A 17,641-nucleotide genomic window follows, 5' to 3' on the forward strand; every position below is an offset into this window, starting at 1 on the left:
AAAACAGTCGCAATACGAACCGAAATGTAAATACGTGTGATATGTCCGCGAGACTGGTTCGTGATGTTTACGTTTGGGCCGACTTTCTGGTCGCGAGTCTTGCTCATGATATTCATGTTTGGACCAAAATCCTCGTCACGCGTCAGACTCGTCAAACTACGGGAAGGGGTTAATTTTATTTGTATAAAAGAATAAAAAGAAAAGAAAAAAAGAAAAAGAAAAAAGAGAAAGAAAAAATAATGTAAAACACGCATGAGTGCTAACATGAATAATTATTAAATTTATATTCTAATATATAAATTAAAATAAAATAATGTATGCATTATAAATATTGTTAATAATTAAATTAATAATTAATAATTTAATAATAAATAAATTAATAATTAAATAATATATAAAATTAACAAGTTGTATATAAAAGTTAAATATATGAGTGATTGTGTTATATAGATCACCCAGTATATGGTCGACGAATCATTCATTCATGGCGGAAACCGCCCATAGGCATTCAACAATTACAGTGATCACATTATATGACTTTAAGAGCATGCGCGTGGCATATGGTCAACAGCGATTGTTAAAACTAAATTAATGCCAATCGACGAGTTACAAAGGGTAACGAAATAAATCCCACGTGAAAGCAGGCAATTTCGAAATATTTAGTTATTTTTTCATATTCTAATTCAAGTACTTCGATAATAAAAATTATTGAGTATAAAAACACGATGACCTTGAAACTCCAAGGATAGTCGCGACAAAAATACTATCCTTTTAAAAAAATATAAATATATTTTACTATTTATTTTTAAAATAATTAAGGAATTAAGATAGTAAAACATTTTTAAAGTAATTATGCAAATTATTTTTCAGACCCGAAATTAAATATTTTAAAATAATCCAAGTTAATCACCAGACATCAATCATTTTGACCGTAGAATAAATTATCATTCACCGAAAAAATATACACTTTTAATACGAACAGTTTCCTTCGACCATTTTCCTTTTGCGACTAAAATAAAGAAAAATATTTGAATGAGAAAATCTAACCTAAAACATGGTTTATCGGGTAAGAATAAAAAGAAACGGAAGTGCAAATCGGGAAAGAAAATATCGATAAAAAATTCGCATTATGACGACAGCAAGTGACTATTTGAAATAACTACAAATTAATAAATTACCAAGCGACTCGAAGATGCACGCATGACCTTGCGTTATTTGACGTCACTTGACGTCGATGGAACGCGTGACGGATCATAAATGCATTCTAATTTATTAACACAATTGTTGGTCGAAAACCGAACGTTGTATTTTTCAGAGTGTTAAATTCTTTTTTCGAATCGAGTCAATATCTAAAACGTGACTCGAAACATAAATATTTTACAATATTTCTCCCTAACATCCAAATGAGAAATAAACCTATTGCACATGGAGTCATTTTTGAACACGTTATCGGTAATATGGAAGGAACAGGAAGTAGTCGGAATAAAGCATAAATTCGCTACGTGCAACAATGGTGCAACGTGAGTCAATATGTGTACAATTTCAAGAATGGCGTAAAACTACAAGATTGGTCAACGTGATAATTTCAAAGCGACCGATACGCCAACACAAACAACGCGAAGCTTTACGCAATACTACTTAACCCATCTCTTTACCGACTTAACCTATAATCTATTTTCACACACTACATTTCCCAGTGAACTTCTACCGCTTAAAATACCATTGCCCATTCGAGGAGAAATGATATATATAAATAAAGAGAAAAAAAACCAAGAACAATTAACATAACTTACAGTTAAAAGTACGAAAAGATCTTCTTTAAAAGACATTCGATCAGCGTAGTGACTTCCGTTCAGCGGCCGGTCAAAAGTAACGAGTCACATGCAAGCGGCAGCGCGAGAACGGTGGCTGCCTTCACACAGTTGAAAACGAATTCACGATTACCGTCGCGGCACAATACAGACAGAAATCACACAAGGAGCATTCGATGCTGATCGCACGCACATCGTAACGCATGCATCCAGTTCCCTCCCTTTGTCTGACTACACGCGTGAACCTGGTCACACACGAGTTTCTGCCATCTTAATTCGCGCGGAAAGAAACAATAACGTCGACCTGCTCCTGAGTAGCAGGACGGCAGACAGCGCGGGCTGGCCGAACGCGATTCAATTTTTTCATGTCGAGAAGACGGGTGTGCCCGCGATCGATCATCGTGTGGATCGCTCGCTGGTCAGCGTACACGAGGCAAAACAGAAGCACGCGTGCCCCTGGCGTGCAATCTGCGTGTCACACGAGCGTGCCTTCGGCCGCTCTTGCCGCCGACCTCGGCTGCCTGTCACTCGGACTTGGCTAACAGAACGTGTTTACAAAGAGCGTCCAAGCTCGAACGAGAGAAAGAATGTAGATCTACTACTCCATCGTAGTTAAAGGCTTTCGGCGCATGGCATGCCGTGTCCTCCGGAATTGCTCTAGGAATTCATGGCTCGACGCCGTTGAACAATGCGGCGAGGTCGCTTCCAGAGCGAATCGACTTAAGGTGGATCGTAAAAGGACACGTTCTTTTCACGCACACCGGAGCCCCGCGGAGAGATTATTTCGAAACGAAGGGATACGAGTAGGCAAACGGGGCAGGCAGGCAGACTACGGTGGCGGCGGCTTTCGACGGGACGCCAGAGTTCGTCGTCCGCGTTACACACGTATTTCGATGCGTGTAAAAGAGCGTGGATAGGGTCGGGCGAATCGTACACGTACAAAGGCGCGCGCGCACTCACACGCAACCGAGCATCACACGTAACGCGAATATAGTATACACGAAGGGAAGCACGCAGCGAAACGAGGGACACACGCGCGCGTACACGGCGGCCGTAAATGCAACGATCGACTTTTCGCCGTCAGGAAGACACTGGCGCGTACACGCGTAACACATCCCGTGAAATTGTGCTGGGATCTCTTTCGGAATAGCTGTGGCCTTTGAACACTCACCTGAATCGCCATACACATTGAATATGGAAGGTACGGTGGGGCGTTCGTTAGCGAAAACGCGACTCCGTAGGTGACACAAAACACCGAATACTTTTATACGTCCGAACGCTAGAAAAGCTTGTGGACAACTGACGGAAATGGCGGAAGAAGGCCGCGAGGTGGCCACAGTGGTCCTATCGCGCGATTGGTCAGCCAGTTGTATGGCGCTATATTCAAATGTTCGCTAAACGATTCGATTGATAATTCTTCATTTAACAATAATGAGCAATATTACCTTGGTTTTGTTTTCCTTTTTATCGATTTGTACACATGGCGAGTGTATTTGATTGTGTAAAATTATTTATTATGTTGTACTATTTGGTCACTATGTATTTCGGCTTCTAGGTAGATTTCAGTCTATGACTCAATGTTGCAAGTGTAGTGATTTTTATATAGTGAGATAACTTTTAAAGATGAACACCATTGAAGTGCAATTGTGCTGTTGAAAACTTGCGCTTGGCAACCTCAGATAATTATTATTCATCGGCGACACGTGCCAGCGTGCGGTTACTTTTATTTAGCGCTGCAGGTCATTCGCGGAAAGTGTATCTAATTATGTGGTTTCGAAGAAACTACAAGTTTTATCAAGAGTATTATGAGAAGAAAATTGCTATTACGAGACACATTTTAAGTAATGTTTTTATTTTTGTATCTCGTTTAATATATATTCCAAACACAGATCACTTACATTAACAAATTCTACAGTTTAATTATAGGAAAAAATTTATATTAAATAGCTATTTATAGAAATAGCAAAAAGTGCTATATTATTCCGGTAATTATATATCATTTCTATGAAATTATTATACTGTTAAACGAAGTAATTCAATGTACTGGTTTCATTTGTAACGTACTTATTAAAATATATTCATGGTCAATAATAATTAGTGTCTGTCACTTAAAGTAAGACAATGTATAATAATTTGAACATTTTTACAAAATGTATTAAATGTATTTCTAAAATAACATTATTAGTTTTATAACAATTTTATAATAAAAGTGAAAACAAAAAGTGAGGTAAATAGAAATTGTAGATTCTGTAACAATATTATGAATAAAAATATACTCACTTGAAATAATAAATATTTCTTTGTATTAAAAATTTATTAAATATATTTGATTTTCCTACCAAAACTTTTATAAAAAAATAAGCAATAAACATTTTAACAATAATTATAATTATATTTGAAACATTATTAGAGAAAAAAAATGTCAAGGACCTGATGTACCACTATGTAACTCAATAAAAAATAAGCATAGGTTTAACAGGTTTCAAAACATTTATTCATTGTAAATACATTGTTTGTGCCTTACTTCTGAGAGGAAAAAAAATTAAGTTTCGACGAGCAGAGGAAAAGACGATTTCCGATAATAATTTTCATTTAGTATCGCAGTCTTTCTGCCTCCTAGTGAAACGTAAAACGAAATTATTAAAATTCTAATACGATTCACGATCTGTATTCGTTCCATACCCAAGGAAGAGATTCGGTGTCTGATATGAAACAGAAGGTTTATCTCGAGAAAAACAGCATTTTTCAACCGCGCACGCACGATATATTCTCTATCATAGGGGTTTAAAATTATATATATACTTTTGCCACTTGTACCATCGTCAGAGCGTTCCTTATGAATTACGTTTTTTTAATCTTTCGTTTTTTAAGGCAATATTATTTTAAGTGTTCATACCGTTTCGCAATTACGAAGTCGGTTGCGTCGAAATCGTTTTCCCATTATGATCAGCGTATCAAAATGGCGGATTTTTATTGTTTTTTTCTTTTTTTTCTTTTTAAGATGGCCGAATGCATAGATTAAGTGATTTTGCTCACTGCGCGACTAAATTCAAGCAATCTTCTGCCGTGATATAAGAATTCGTCTAATATATGATAATCATAACAAATTAACGTATGGTGTATGTGTGGGGAAGAGGGTGGGTTGTTGTGTGCACCGTGTACATATGTATGTGTGTATAGTATGAAATGGCATCGCATTAACACGTACAAACTGCTGGAATCAGGCTAAAATGCTTTCAAAAGTCACTGACGCTTTATCGAACAAACTCTTCTGCTATTTCGAGACCACCTTTTTTTACAACTACACATGTAATTCTTCCTCCGTTCCCTTTTCTTTTATTTTACAATTTCTAGTGCTTTGTATCTTTGCATAGCTCGGTTGAGATCAATTGGCTGCTTCAGATCACTTTCCCTGTCAAGATACAATCAATTTGTTATTAATCATGTTAATATCTTGTAGAATAAAAATAAAAGATTCCAATTAATAGTAACGCTAAAATAAAATATATTGTAAAGTGTCTACAACAAGTGAAAAGAAGAAAATGAAAGAATATATAATTAAATTCTTTTTACAAGTAAATACTGCTGTGTAATTTTATAAATCTAAATATTTTGCTGGAAGTCGCAAATATCTTAAAACATAGCTATGACATAAGTCATAGAAAGATGAACGACAAATATGGAGCATGTGGACAAAAATAGTATAATAATATAAACAAACACAATTTCTTTTTGTATGGCCTTCAGCAGTCAACTAACCTCAAACATGCTACAACACTCGGCAATTTTCGAGCCTTAACCTTTGCTATTAACCATGACGCTCTCAGAAAAGGTTCCATTTGCTGTTAGAATCATAAAGCACGCAACAAAATCTTTTCTGCGAGCTTCACAAAAACGAACTTTGTCATAACATTCTTTCCATCCATCGAACGCGTTTCGAGATCTTTAAACGTACTCTCATTATTCCGAAACATCATTCGAAATCGCGTATATATTTAAATTTTTTCATGAGCTTTTGTATTATATTTATCTCTGAACTCGTAATACACGAAGATTTCTCTTCGAATTTTCATCTCGCTAGCAAACATATATTGCTCTTATTTCATTTATTTTTTTTTTTTTTTTTTTTTTTTTTCCCCTTTTCACAGACCTTACCTAGAACCGTCGACTCACATTCGCATATCACCATTCAAGAATCGTTCGAAGAAAGAAAAAGGAATAAAAAAACAAAAATCGTCCTCATATTGTTCTGCTTATACATTATGGTCCCTACAAAAAATACATTACATCTATAAGCAGTTTATATTAATTATTATAATAATCAATATCTATGTACACAACATTCTTTTAATTTAATTCTCGTCGCTATATTAGAACTTCCTACCTAATACTTAAAACGTTTTCTTCCTACGATACCACTTTTTCTCACCGTTTTTCCTTTATTTAACTTTAATAAAGTATATAGCTTGGGAATGTGTTACATACAGCAAATATAGTCGTACGACCAATCGGTTAAAAGAAACATTCGCTACGAAATAAAATTATACTAACCTAACTAACAATGAGTATACTAGTGGTAGATAGTAAAAGCGCGGTGATAATTACAACATAATAGTAATGATAATATTAATAATAATAACAATAACGATATAATAAATGTAAGAATAAATTCGTGACGACAAATCAGATCCACGATAAATATCGGAACGAAATTCGAAATAAATCAACCAAAGGAAAAAAAAAAAAAAAAAAAAAAAATACAAATATAAAATTATATATAGAAATAAAATAATCTAAGGATATGATTTATCGTAAAACGGTATACGAGAAAGGCTTCCGTAAAAATATTTAAGTAACACGATGGAAAAATTGTGCGGGTCGCGCATTCGAAATCGTTCGTTTCATTGAAAACGTTTGCCATAAACCATACAAAACGACGCGTTTTACATTAGAAACAGAACGTCGTCGTGTCGACGGCGACCACCGTAAAATCCTATTAAATTGTATATATAATTATAATACGCGTAACCACGTGTTATTTTCTTCTCGATTTCTCGTTATAAATCGCTCTAACTATTATATTTCCCCTATGTACAGTTGCAGCGTCTCGGTGGATGCAGTTATTTATTTTTTCCTCTTAACAATCTCGCATCTTTCATTCTCGACGAAACGTGTAAATTGAACTGAATTTGATTCGACGTATGTAACCTTTCTTTCTAACTTTTTCCTTTGCACACTTTTTCTCTTTTTCTTTCACTTCATAACCTCTTTCTTTTCCATCTTATTCGTCGTTTTCGTTTCTTTCTATTCACAGCACTTTTTTTCCTTTTTGTTTGTAATCCTCATGTAGACGAGAGACACGTCCGACAAAGTCCATCGTTCGACAGAGAGATTCATATCACAAAGTAGGTATAGTTATACGTAAGTGCTTCGCAATAATTAATCGTAGTTAGGAGAGAGATCATCACGGCCTCGAGAATGTCTCGAACGATTGACTTTGCAGACGGCTCAACGGTTCGCAAACATCAAAATTGCCTCTAAAATATAATATATGTATGTATATATAGGTAGCGTGTAACTACACTTCGAAAAATTGACAGTGACGGGCCAAACAGCGTGCGAGATATATCGTACATAGGTAAGTGTGTCTGTATTAACGTAAGTAAATGCTGTGACAACGTCAGCATAATAGTTCCATTTTCGAGACTGTGTAAAATTAACGCTATATCATTCAATTATTTATTTCTTCATTTTAAGTTGCATTTTACTGAAGCATATGTAGAACGGTTTCGTACCCGAAGCGATAGGAAAACAGTTTCAAATTATCGGTTCGTGCAAACGGCGTTGTTGTCCCTATATAACATCCTCGTTATTTGTTAAAATGTTTTTTTTCTTTTTTTGTTTGTAAAATCTCCTTAATTACTTCCTTTCCCCTTGATTCATCACTTTAAAAGAAATTGAGCTGATAGGAGTAACTTTATATCTTTCCCATTTTCGTTTATTCACTTCTTACGCTAGGATTTTTTTTTTTTATTTTGCACTGATAGATATTCATATTCGTGTCTTACTTATAGCTTTCCTTCGATTGTGGTAAAAGTGCTTTAAACACCCTATAAAATTTCTTTTCCTGAGTGAGTTTTATATATTTCTTTCTTTCTTTCCTTTTGTCTTCTTTCTCTTACTTTTTCTCTCTTTTGTTACATCGAAATTGGATACGAAAAGCTTTCAGGTACAAAACAACAAGTAGACTTCTCTCTAACAACGAGTGAGTTAAATGATGTGTAATAAGCCAGAACTTGTCCGAGACATTCCTAAAAGTGTTACACAATTAATCCCAATTGACTTACCATTTTATTTCATCGGCATTCGTTAACGAAAATCTATAGCTTTCTGTTTTTCTTTCATTGCTTGGAAGCATAATTCATTTCATAATTCATTCTATATAGAATAGGACAAGAGTAACGCACGCATCACGACGAAAAATCGCACGAACGCTTCCATTTTTTTGTTTTCTTTCTTTTTTAGTAGTTATCGCTAATGTTCTCTCTGAAAGCTCTTAAAATAGTATGTCGCTGATACAGTAGTATTTAGAAGAAAAAACATTAGAGATCAAGGTGCCGCTTCATTAAAAGCGTGATTCTTTTTTTGATAATATAGTTCGGTTTTTGCAGAAACAAAAAGAAAAGAAAAAAGGAATAAAATGTATGCTATTGCAAAGTGTTAAAATAATTTGAGAAACGAATCAACTAGTAATCTTCATCCGTTTGTTTTTTGGGTGTTTTTTTTTTCCTTTACATTACTACGTTAAATTGACTACTTTTTTTTTTATTTCTGAGAAAGCCTAACCACTAGTTATAAAATAAATCGCAGCTCTCGATCTGCAATTATAATGATATTCATTATAGATCGTTAACTCTATCACTTAATTAATTATCTTTAAATATACGTTTGTCTAGTCTTGTATTTCTTAAGGCAGGAATTTTTATATTTACAGTTTTGTCCTTGTTGGCCTTTCTTCCTTTTTCCTATTTTTTTTTTCCTTTTCCCTTTTTCCTTAAACTGCGCAAGGCTCGTTTCCCATTGGGAAAGAAAAACTCGTTTCAGACAAAGAAAATCTTTTAGATCAAGTTATAAGATGTCTGTCTGAAACGAGCCTAAACATTTTTCACCTATTACATTCCTATTTATTGACATATATATCGCATCACCGTAAAAATGTACATTCTAGTGATATTAGTTCCTAAAAATAGCCAAACCGTCGAGACAAACCTGTGGCAAATCATTTCGTACGATAAACGATATTCTTCACGTAAATATAATCATTGTAAAAATATTTTCGACTCACCTGTATTCAAGAATATATAATTGCGTGTGTGTGTAAAATTTACTTATATCTTCAACAGAATTTAAATTTGTATCTGACAATATACGGAACGATATAAGATAATTCTTTGTCTTTCGATCTCTTTAAAAAAGTATATTAGCACCATATATGTATGTATACAGATTACCCCTTCTCACTTTTATTCAAAGTCATTTCTAACACTTTCCCCCATTTACCACTTTTTTAGGATTGCACAAATCAATAATGCACATATGTTGTACACGTTATTTCTTTCTATATATTGTATTAGTTTACCTGCGACCTCAAAACAATTTGCCACAGACTCACTTTATCACCTTTTTGATATAATTCAATTGCATAGCCTCTAATACGAGTTAAACATTAAACGTTCCGTACAAGTTTATCCGTTTTACCAGTCAACGGTTTGACTTCTGTATCCGGTTCTTCCATAGCAAGTGGCGCTTGCCTTGTATCGGGAACGTCGACATCCAATGCGTTTTTCGAACGATTCCCTGTTTCAGTCGAATCCTGTGTCTGATTCGATGAGCCAGTTTCTTCTAGGTTTGTCGATTTCGTAGGCTCCGTGGGTGATGAAATTGATGACGGCGTAGGTAATTCGGAATTCGGCGTAGTGCCGTCTCCTTCTCCCGCGCTGTGATGATGCGGTCTTTCTTCGAATACTAAAAATAAGTACACGTATTGTGAAGTTTAACGATCACATCAAAGTTACTAAAATAATTTAATGCCAAGAATATGTAGACATTAAGTCATGAAAATGTTATAAATAATGTTCAACAATGTCTTGAAACGCAATTAAAATATTCTGTTTCTACCTTCTCCTTTTTTATTATAATGTTAGTCTTAATTTTTGCGATTTCAAAATATAAGTTTTATAAGATCAAGTAATCGTGTAAGATATAAATATATTAATTTTAAATATACATACATTTGTCAAGGCTGATAATTGACCCTACGAATTCATTAACGGTGAAAGATGGCGCTTGATCTTCCATCTGTCTTCTCCTTCTAACTAACCACCAGTCAATGAGGAACAGTGCCAAAGCTAAAATCTTAATGCCAGCACAAAGACCAACATATCTGAAACACATTAAAAATATAACTTTGTTGTTTGGAAATATTTGTAAAATTTGATGTGAAATTGGGTATTAATAGTTGAGTTATTGTACCTGTATCTAAATTGTTCAATGTCGTAAAGTAGACATCGTCCGCCTTTTTCTCCACAAGTGCTTTTCCAAAGTAAGCACGTAGAATCAATTAAATTACCAAATAAAATAGGAGCAGGTATGTAACCGAACAGCCTAAAGATTACAAACTGCATGCCTAAAGCAAATGATCTTTCTTCTTCTGAGACTGATCTGTATGAAAAGCAAAAATTTGAATGTATTTAATAATACATAATTTGGTTAATGATATACAAACAATACAAAAATTAAATTTACCGTAACACTATCATTAATAGAGGCATCTGAGTGATAGCAACAATAAATGTCATAAAAAAAAGTAAAATTAAGAACGGGAATATAGTCCTACATGGCGAAGTGCATGGACCAGCTGTAGCTACTGGCACTACTGTCACTTCTGCGAATTCTGGAGCTGCCGGAGCCAACATTGTTAAGTTACCGTGTATACCTAAAACACAAATACACACATTAAAGAATCACCTATTATAATACAATATAAATCAACAAATAAAACTCTTGCTATTACTACACTGTTTTAACATTTCTTATACAAGAAACTTTGATATTGTTATACATTACATAAAAATATTCTAATTTAAATATATGACACATATGTAAATATATATTAGAAGACATTTACTTTCATTTTGAAAATGTTAAGTTACTAAAAACTTATACTTGCAAACAGAAAAAATTCACACTTACATGCACAATTAGTGAAATTCGATTTGGAACTGAAGGCAGTGCAACCTGCATGACAAGGGCTAAAATATGTGAGACCGTTGTTTCCACAGACTGGCTCGACATCTGTCATTCGACATTCGCAACCAAAGTTGCATGCGGCAGTGAGATTTACTTGAAAGGGCTCCGGACCCTTTGTGCTGCTGTTAAAGTACGGTATAGTGGTCCCAGCCATTTTTACGTTGTCGCAACCGAGGAAAAAGAGGAGACCATAGCACACCAGGCATATGATGTTCGAAACGAGAACGAACTGAACCGCACCTTTGGGTCTTAATTCTAAACGTTTGAGCAAACATCCGCCAAAAAAGATTCCGATGCAGGCACCTGGTATCGCTATAGAGCCGGTGAATACACTGGCTTGACTTTTTCCCAGGCTGAATTGAGTCTCCAGATACTTGGGTAGAAAAACCACAAATCCGGAAACGATTACTAATTCCATGCAAGCTCCTAAACATGTTACGACGTATACTGGATTGCACACCAATCTCCACATGCTCCTGGGAATATCTAAAGAAAGAAAAATATATCATATTTATATAAAAATATATACTTTTAATAATTTATAATATTTAATAAAAGTACTTTTATTGTACTGATAAATAAACATTTCTGTTAGTATTAAGTTAAGAATTAATACTTAAAATGTTAAGTATTTACCTTTTACATCTTTACCGTAACCACTATCATCAAGTTTTTCCTTTTTTGGCTCTTTGCATGGTTCCTTTTCTTTTTGCGATGACGATTTATTTTTTTCGATAATTCGTATTTTCTCTTTTTCCCGTTGTAAAGTTTTAGGAAAACTGAAGAACGGAATTGCCACTAGAATAAGCAGCAAACCACAAAGTAGGAATCCACCCCACCACATGCCCACCCATCTGTGATCTCCTGGATCTGCAAAAAATTCAATTTTATTTTATTAAGTACTTCATAATTTACAACCAAATAAAATCTGATTGGATTTACTTAATTACCTATACTGATGATTGTTCCAGAAAAGGAATCCATATGAAATGATAATAGATAAGCTCCAAGAAGGAAACCTAAAACTGGTCCAAAAGCTGCCATACTATACATACAACCTGAAGAAATAAATAAAATTACTTCATAAATAACCTCCCATGTTAAATTTCAAATATTTCAAAATAATATATTTATTTACCAATATATAAAGAAGCACTTTCTGGTCGTACATGATCATCTATATAAGTAGTACCGAGAGTAAATAAAGGGGAACCACCACAGCCTAATAATAACTGAGCAAGTACAAATAACATAACAGGACCAGCAGTAGATGGAGATCCCTGAATGCAATTATCACCTCTTAAATTGTTGTGTGGTGCTAAAGGTGGAGATGATAATCCAGACGATAAACGACCTATGACGAAAGAACCCTTTTAGTTTCTTTGCTAAATAATTTTTCTTTACCAAGATATTAGTGAAATAAAAATATGGATTTCGTTAATACTTAAGCAAACATAAAATGTACAATTTTATAATCTATATTAAATATCTCTCAGGTTTCTTTTTATTGAAATTATATTTTTATAAAATGTATAATGCCAAGAAATATTCGAAAACAATTTTAATCTGCTTCATAATTGAGAGGTGTTTTAACAAATTTCAAAGAATAAAGATACCTGTTAAGAAAATAGTAGATTGAATACAAAAAGTTATGAATCAACTTGTATATACAAAATCTGTAATGCCTTTTTAAAAACGCATAATTTGTAAAGGAATTAAGGAACAATATAACAACAACATAATTTCTAATACAATAGTTCTTTACAAATATTCCCAAAACCAAATTATGTCTTAAAAATCTATCTTATACAGTAATATTCCTGTAACAACCAGGTTCATAACTCTATATTTAAACAATTATTAGTAAGTAGCCAACGAAATCCGTACTTCTCCAAGTACATTACTCTTCATCGCACAATTCATGAAACATTTACCCAATCCCATGTCTTGCTCGCGTAACGAAACTCCACGACAAATGTTGTCTGAACTGGAGTTGTTCGCAGCCGTCATCAAATTGGGTTCAGCTGTGAAGTGCGGCACCATAAAGATCATCGATCCCAGTCCCATTATGACAGCGCCTAAAATAATAACAACGATAATTAAAATAACGAAACAGTAAAAAATATTTCGAAATAATTCACTGATAATTCTTACACGGAAATGAACATTGTTCGGCATTTTTATCCACTTACCAATCGCTATCCACACAGGTATATGTCTGCGGCTACCAAGATAGCTGACAAAGATGACAGTGATGACATTTCCAATTTCATAGGAGCTAGCAATGACGCCTGAAAGGCTGGACGGGATTTCGAACCTTTTCTCTATGGTCGTGATCACAGAATTTATGTAACCTGAACTAAGTGCTTGTTGCAGTGTGACGAGAAACGACAGGAGGAACACAAACACCTGTAAAAATCATGGGAAAAAAATAATTCGTTAACGTATGTTAATTAAACCTTGAGCCGTTGATGACGAGTGTAAGTGTGAATTCATATGTGTTCTTTGTTACGTTTGGCGTTCTAAGTCTCGAACTATTTCGTAGTTAGTGGCTATTGCGTAGTTTGGTACCATGTTTTAGCCATTTGTGCATACATGTAGATTAAAAATACCGATGACAAATTTGTTGATCACTTGATATTATGAAAATAATTTTTTTGGAAGTGTCTCGAATAAGACTATCTCTTTTAAAAATGGGAAATTTTATGCAATGTTCAGTTGTTTAATGATATCTATATTCTTTGTTACTATAAATATCTCAAAAATTAGAAGAGGTTTTAGAATCGTGAAAACAACATGGCGGAATATGATTTTTTGGAATTAATCATTTTATTGCCATAAAACTTTTATTTTATATATTTTATGTACTGAAAGAATAAGTTTAGAAGAAAAAATTGTTTAATTATTTTTTTTTTTTTGAGTGGTTCCATTAGCATTTTTTAACCTTTTAATATAGATTACTTATTTCTTCTTTTTTTTTCAAAGTTCATAGCGCTATTTTTATTACTTTCGAAAGTAACACGATTATATTATTAGAAAATAAAATGTAATTATGATTTTATTATGATCATTTTTACTACCTTACTGATATATGTTTCAGGTAACAGAAAAACAGCACTTAAGGCTGATACGCAATTTATTTTTCGGTTATAGAAAATTTACACACTGTAAACTTGAAGGTTGTAATACGATCGAAGAAATCACAATTATTCTACATTGTTTGAAGGACATGTGCATTTAAGATTACCTCAGTGTATATGACTCTGTGTTGTACACTAATTCATACTTAAAGAACAATTCATAGTTCTTCTAAGGTATACGTTAATTTTTTTTTTTCAAGTATCATATCGTATTTTATTTATACACGAAATAATTTTTAATAAAAAAACAAATATTTAAACAAAAATTACAAATCTCAGCAGATCAATTGATTTATAAAAAAAAAATTCTCAAATTAAATCCACGTCAAGTACTGTTATATAATATTTCCATTTACGTATAATATATTAATTTGATGCAAAGGATGAATTATTGTACATAACAAAGTAACCATCACATGTGAAAATTAAGAAATAGTAAAATATAAAGACTGCTTATTTATAGATATTATATTTTTTTGTAAAAAAAATTTATATTAGAAATGGAAAAACTTAACGATTTAGTAAAAAATAGTATATTAGCTGAATCGAAACAAAAGGACCTGTTATCATGTAAAATTGATAGATACGTGTTCCTGATAGTATCGATTCTTTCATACATCCTTGTTGCGATAAAACGATAAAACCCGATTAGATAAGCAGAAACTTTATCGATTCCACCATTGTACCCTTGAGTGCATTTTAACTAACGAAGGTAAAACGCTGCATTAACGATGATGGGAACAGGATAAAACGTTTTGCTGATAATCGACGTATCTGATAAATCAAAAATTAAAAACCTTCAAGCAAGGGTAAAGTATCTCTATTAACAAAATTCTTTATTCCTATCTAAAGATTTTTATTTTTGAAGGTCACTGTATTTGCATAAATTTTACCTTTCTGTTAAACAATAATAATAACAATAATTTACATAGATATATTTCAAAAACTAATTTTTTTAAGGTTTAATATTAATAATAAAAAAATTTTATAAAATATTTCCAAATCTTTATAATCTAATATTTGGAAGTTTTCAAATTCTTCTACGAAAGTTCAAATTTATCCTTTAAAGATATCATCGCCTGCCGCGCCATCTCTGCTGCGCCATCTGCCTGCATATTTCAAATACCCAGACAGCTCTAAAAGTTCCTATAACCTTTTTATCACGACCTCTGCCAGACAACTGAGCTAAGCTGCTTTTCGCACGAGGCAGCGATAAATCCGATAAAATTACAGTGTCGCAAAAGGGAACGATCAAATGATATCAAATGACGACGGTGACGTTGCCACGTTATGTTCCATTGCGATGACTTAAACCTTTCACGGAATGTCAGCAGCATTTCAATGTCGTATCCTTTCGAATGGTGACTGTTTGGCACATCCGTGTATGCCATATATGTGACTAAGTCGACCAACGATCTCGGCATAAACGAATTGCTTAAGTAAATCAGGATACCTATATGTCAGTGTAATCTGACAGGAAGAAGTGCAAATATAGTAATGTAAACTAACCTTTATTCCAGCGAATCTTTGTATAAAGGCCGGCCTGCAGCTCAGGATTCCACAGTCCTTCGAATCCGGATTAAATGGTGGAGTTTGTGCCCTTTCCTTCTCTGTCCTGCATCGCCATGTCAACAAGAAAAACGCTTTAAGAATCCTTCGTGATGTCTCTTGGATATTTTGGTACAGAGCGAACGAACGAGACGACAAGCACGTGTACGACTCGATTAATCCTTTAACTGCTGCACACAGAGTGTGAAGAAACTCTTGGTGTTATTTTGGAAGTGGAAAAGATATGGATGAAGGGAATTTGGAAGCTTGGAATAACAGACAATGAGAACAAATGGATTACTGAAAAGTTACTGACTGGGTAGTTTACTTTTGTAGACTATGAACTGTTGGTTACAGTTTTAATTCTTTATCATAACTTGTTCATAGTACTGTAACAACATAACAGTTGTTAGTGTTCAAAAAAGAAAAATTTATAGTATTTAGTAGTTTACATTCGTATATGTCAAAACTAAAGCTTTCCAGCTAGCTTTCCATTTGTTCTGACAAAGCTTTTTTATCAATATAAGTTTTGAATACTTTGAATATTTACAAAATATTAAATGTGGTAACATATATTTGTTCAGTGATATGAACTGATTGTAAGAGTTGTACATAATATAGAAATATATGTGTTATATTTTCCTCATCTAACTTTCATTTTTGCTTCCTGTATGATAGATCTAAAAATGAAGAATACATATTGCATCACTGATGCAATATTCCTAATGCAACTCCTGATATTCACCATTCCAGATAAATAATATTTTGTTTGTTTTGTAAGTTTGCTTTTATTTACAAGTTTAACATAATAAACAGCACATTATTTTTGTGGATTCCCTTATGTATTAAATGGCAAAATTAGTGATTTTCAACATGTGTAAACCTGCAAGAATTAAAGTAATATACCTTATAAGTAGGACCATCTGATGAAGGATAAAGAATAATAAAAAAATATGGTATAATTACATTATTAATTAATTATTTACAGATAATTTATTCTTACCTAAAGAAGAAAAAAATTAACACATTACTCATAGGACGAATTAATAATTAGAGCAACATCCAACCTTCAACAGGCTTTTAGTTAATATTAGTATTATGAAACACATTTGATTATTTCAAGAACAAACTAGTTGATAATTGATTAATGAAAAACCTTTAATGAAACTAGTATCTATTAACTACCTTGGCTATCAATAGATTTAAGTATTTGACTACAACATACATGATCATTGACCTCAGCTTCCTCTGTACTCTCTAATATCTTATGACACTATTACACTATTTAATAATTTATATACTATTTAACTGTCTTTCCACAAATTTCAAGTTTTTGCAGAATTTTGCCTCAGTAATCAACATCTATCTCAGCTAATTCACCGTTATTTTGGATCTCAAAGAAGCATTCATCTGTTGGATTTTACAGCTTGCTAGCTTCTCAAGAGTCTACAACCTACTTGGCGACACTTCAATTCCTTATTTAAAATAAATTCTTCGTTCATCGCTAGCGTCGCTCTTAAAAGGAAATCCGGCCCTCGGGCCTCGCGTCTGTTTGGCTTTCCCAACATTTTATTTCGTGTGCAATTACATGCAAAATTAGAGCGTAGAAAATAGCATTAGTGTCTCCAAGAGGGTAATCTTATGTCAACCTTGAGTATTACAGTTAAAGGATTAAAGAAGACGACTGATCAGGCGGAAGTATAATATAGATCTAGATGTTAGTTGCAGGCCTTGATTTAATTACAATATTTTTGTTTTCTTTTTTCTTTTTGTTAATTGAAGGAATGATAATCGTGCCAGGTTTACCTGTCCACCATGGAAGCACTGGGATTC

At 33.3% G+C, this 17,641-nt stretch overlaps 2 protein-coding genes across 2 annotated transcripts in view; both read right to left on the reverse strand.

Moving 5' to 3' along the window:
- LOC108551034 (protein tyrosine phosphatase type IVA 1) overlaps positions 1–3,097 on the reverse strand; it is a 107,806-nt gene extending 104,709 nt beyond the window's left edge. The window contains exon 1 of the mRNA XM_017905030.1: positions 2,983–3,097. The gene's annotated coding sequence lies outside the window, so the exon portion shown is untranslated. The remainder of the gene's footprint in view (positions 1–2,982) is intronic.
- A 5,492-nt stretch (positions 3,098–8,589) lies between these two features.
- The window catches only part of LOC108551037 (Organic anion transporting polypeptide 30B), a 128,717-nt gene continuing 119,665 nt past the window's right edge, over positions 8,590–17,641 (reverse strand). Inside the window, exons 5-16 of the mRNA XM_017905036.1 lie at positions 17,615–17,641; positions 15,770–15,875; positions 13,313–13,529; positions 13,055–13,198; positions 12,259–12,474; positions 12,071–12,178; positions 11,757–11,990; positions 11,064–11,606; positions 10,617–10,806; positions 10,344–10,532; positions 10,103–10,254; positions 8,590–9,836 (exon numbers count right to left, since the gene is read on the reverse strand). The exon at positions 17,615–17,641 is cut by the window's right edge and continues 2 nt beyond it. Of these exons, the coding sequence (XP_017760525.1) occupies positions 9,538–9,836; positions 10,103–10,254; positions 10,344–10,532; positions 10,617–10,806; positions 11,064–11,606; positions 11,757–11,990; positions 12,071–12,178; positions 12,259–12,474; positions 13,055–13,198; positions 13,313–13,529; positions 15,770–15,875; positions 17,615–17,641 (2,425 nt within the window). The 3' untranslated portion in view covers positions 8,590–9,537. The remainder of the gene's footprint in view (positions 9,837–10,102; positions 10,255–10,343; positions 10,533–10,616; positions 10,807–11,063; positions 11,607–11,756; positions 11,991–12,070; positions 12,179–12,258; positions 12,475–13,054; positions 13,199–13,312; positions 13,530–15,769; positions 15,876–17,614) is intronic.

This window comes from Eufriesea mexicana, unplaced genomic scaffold, assembly GCF_001483705.2.
Source record: "Eufriesea mexicana isolate 0111107269 unplaced genomic scaffold, ASM148370v2 scaffold3615, whole genome shotgun sequence".
Taxonomy (NCBI): Eukaryota; Metazoa; Arthropoda; class Insecta; order Hymenoptera; family Apidae; genus Eufriesea; species Eufriesea mexicana.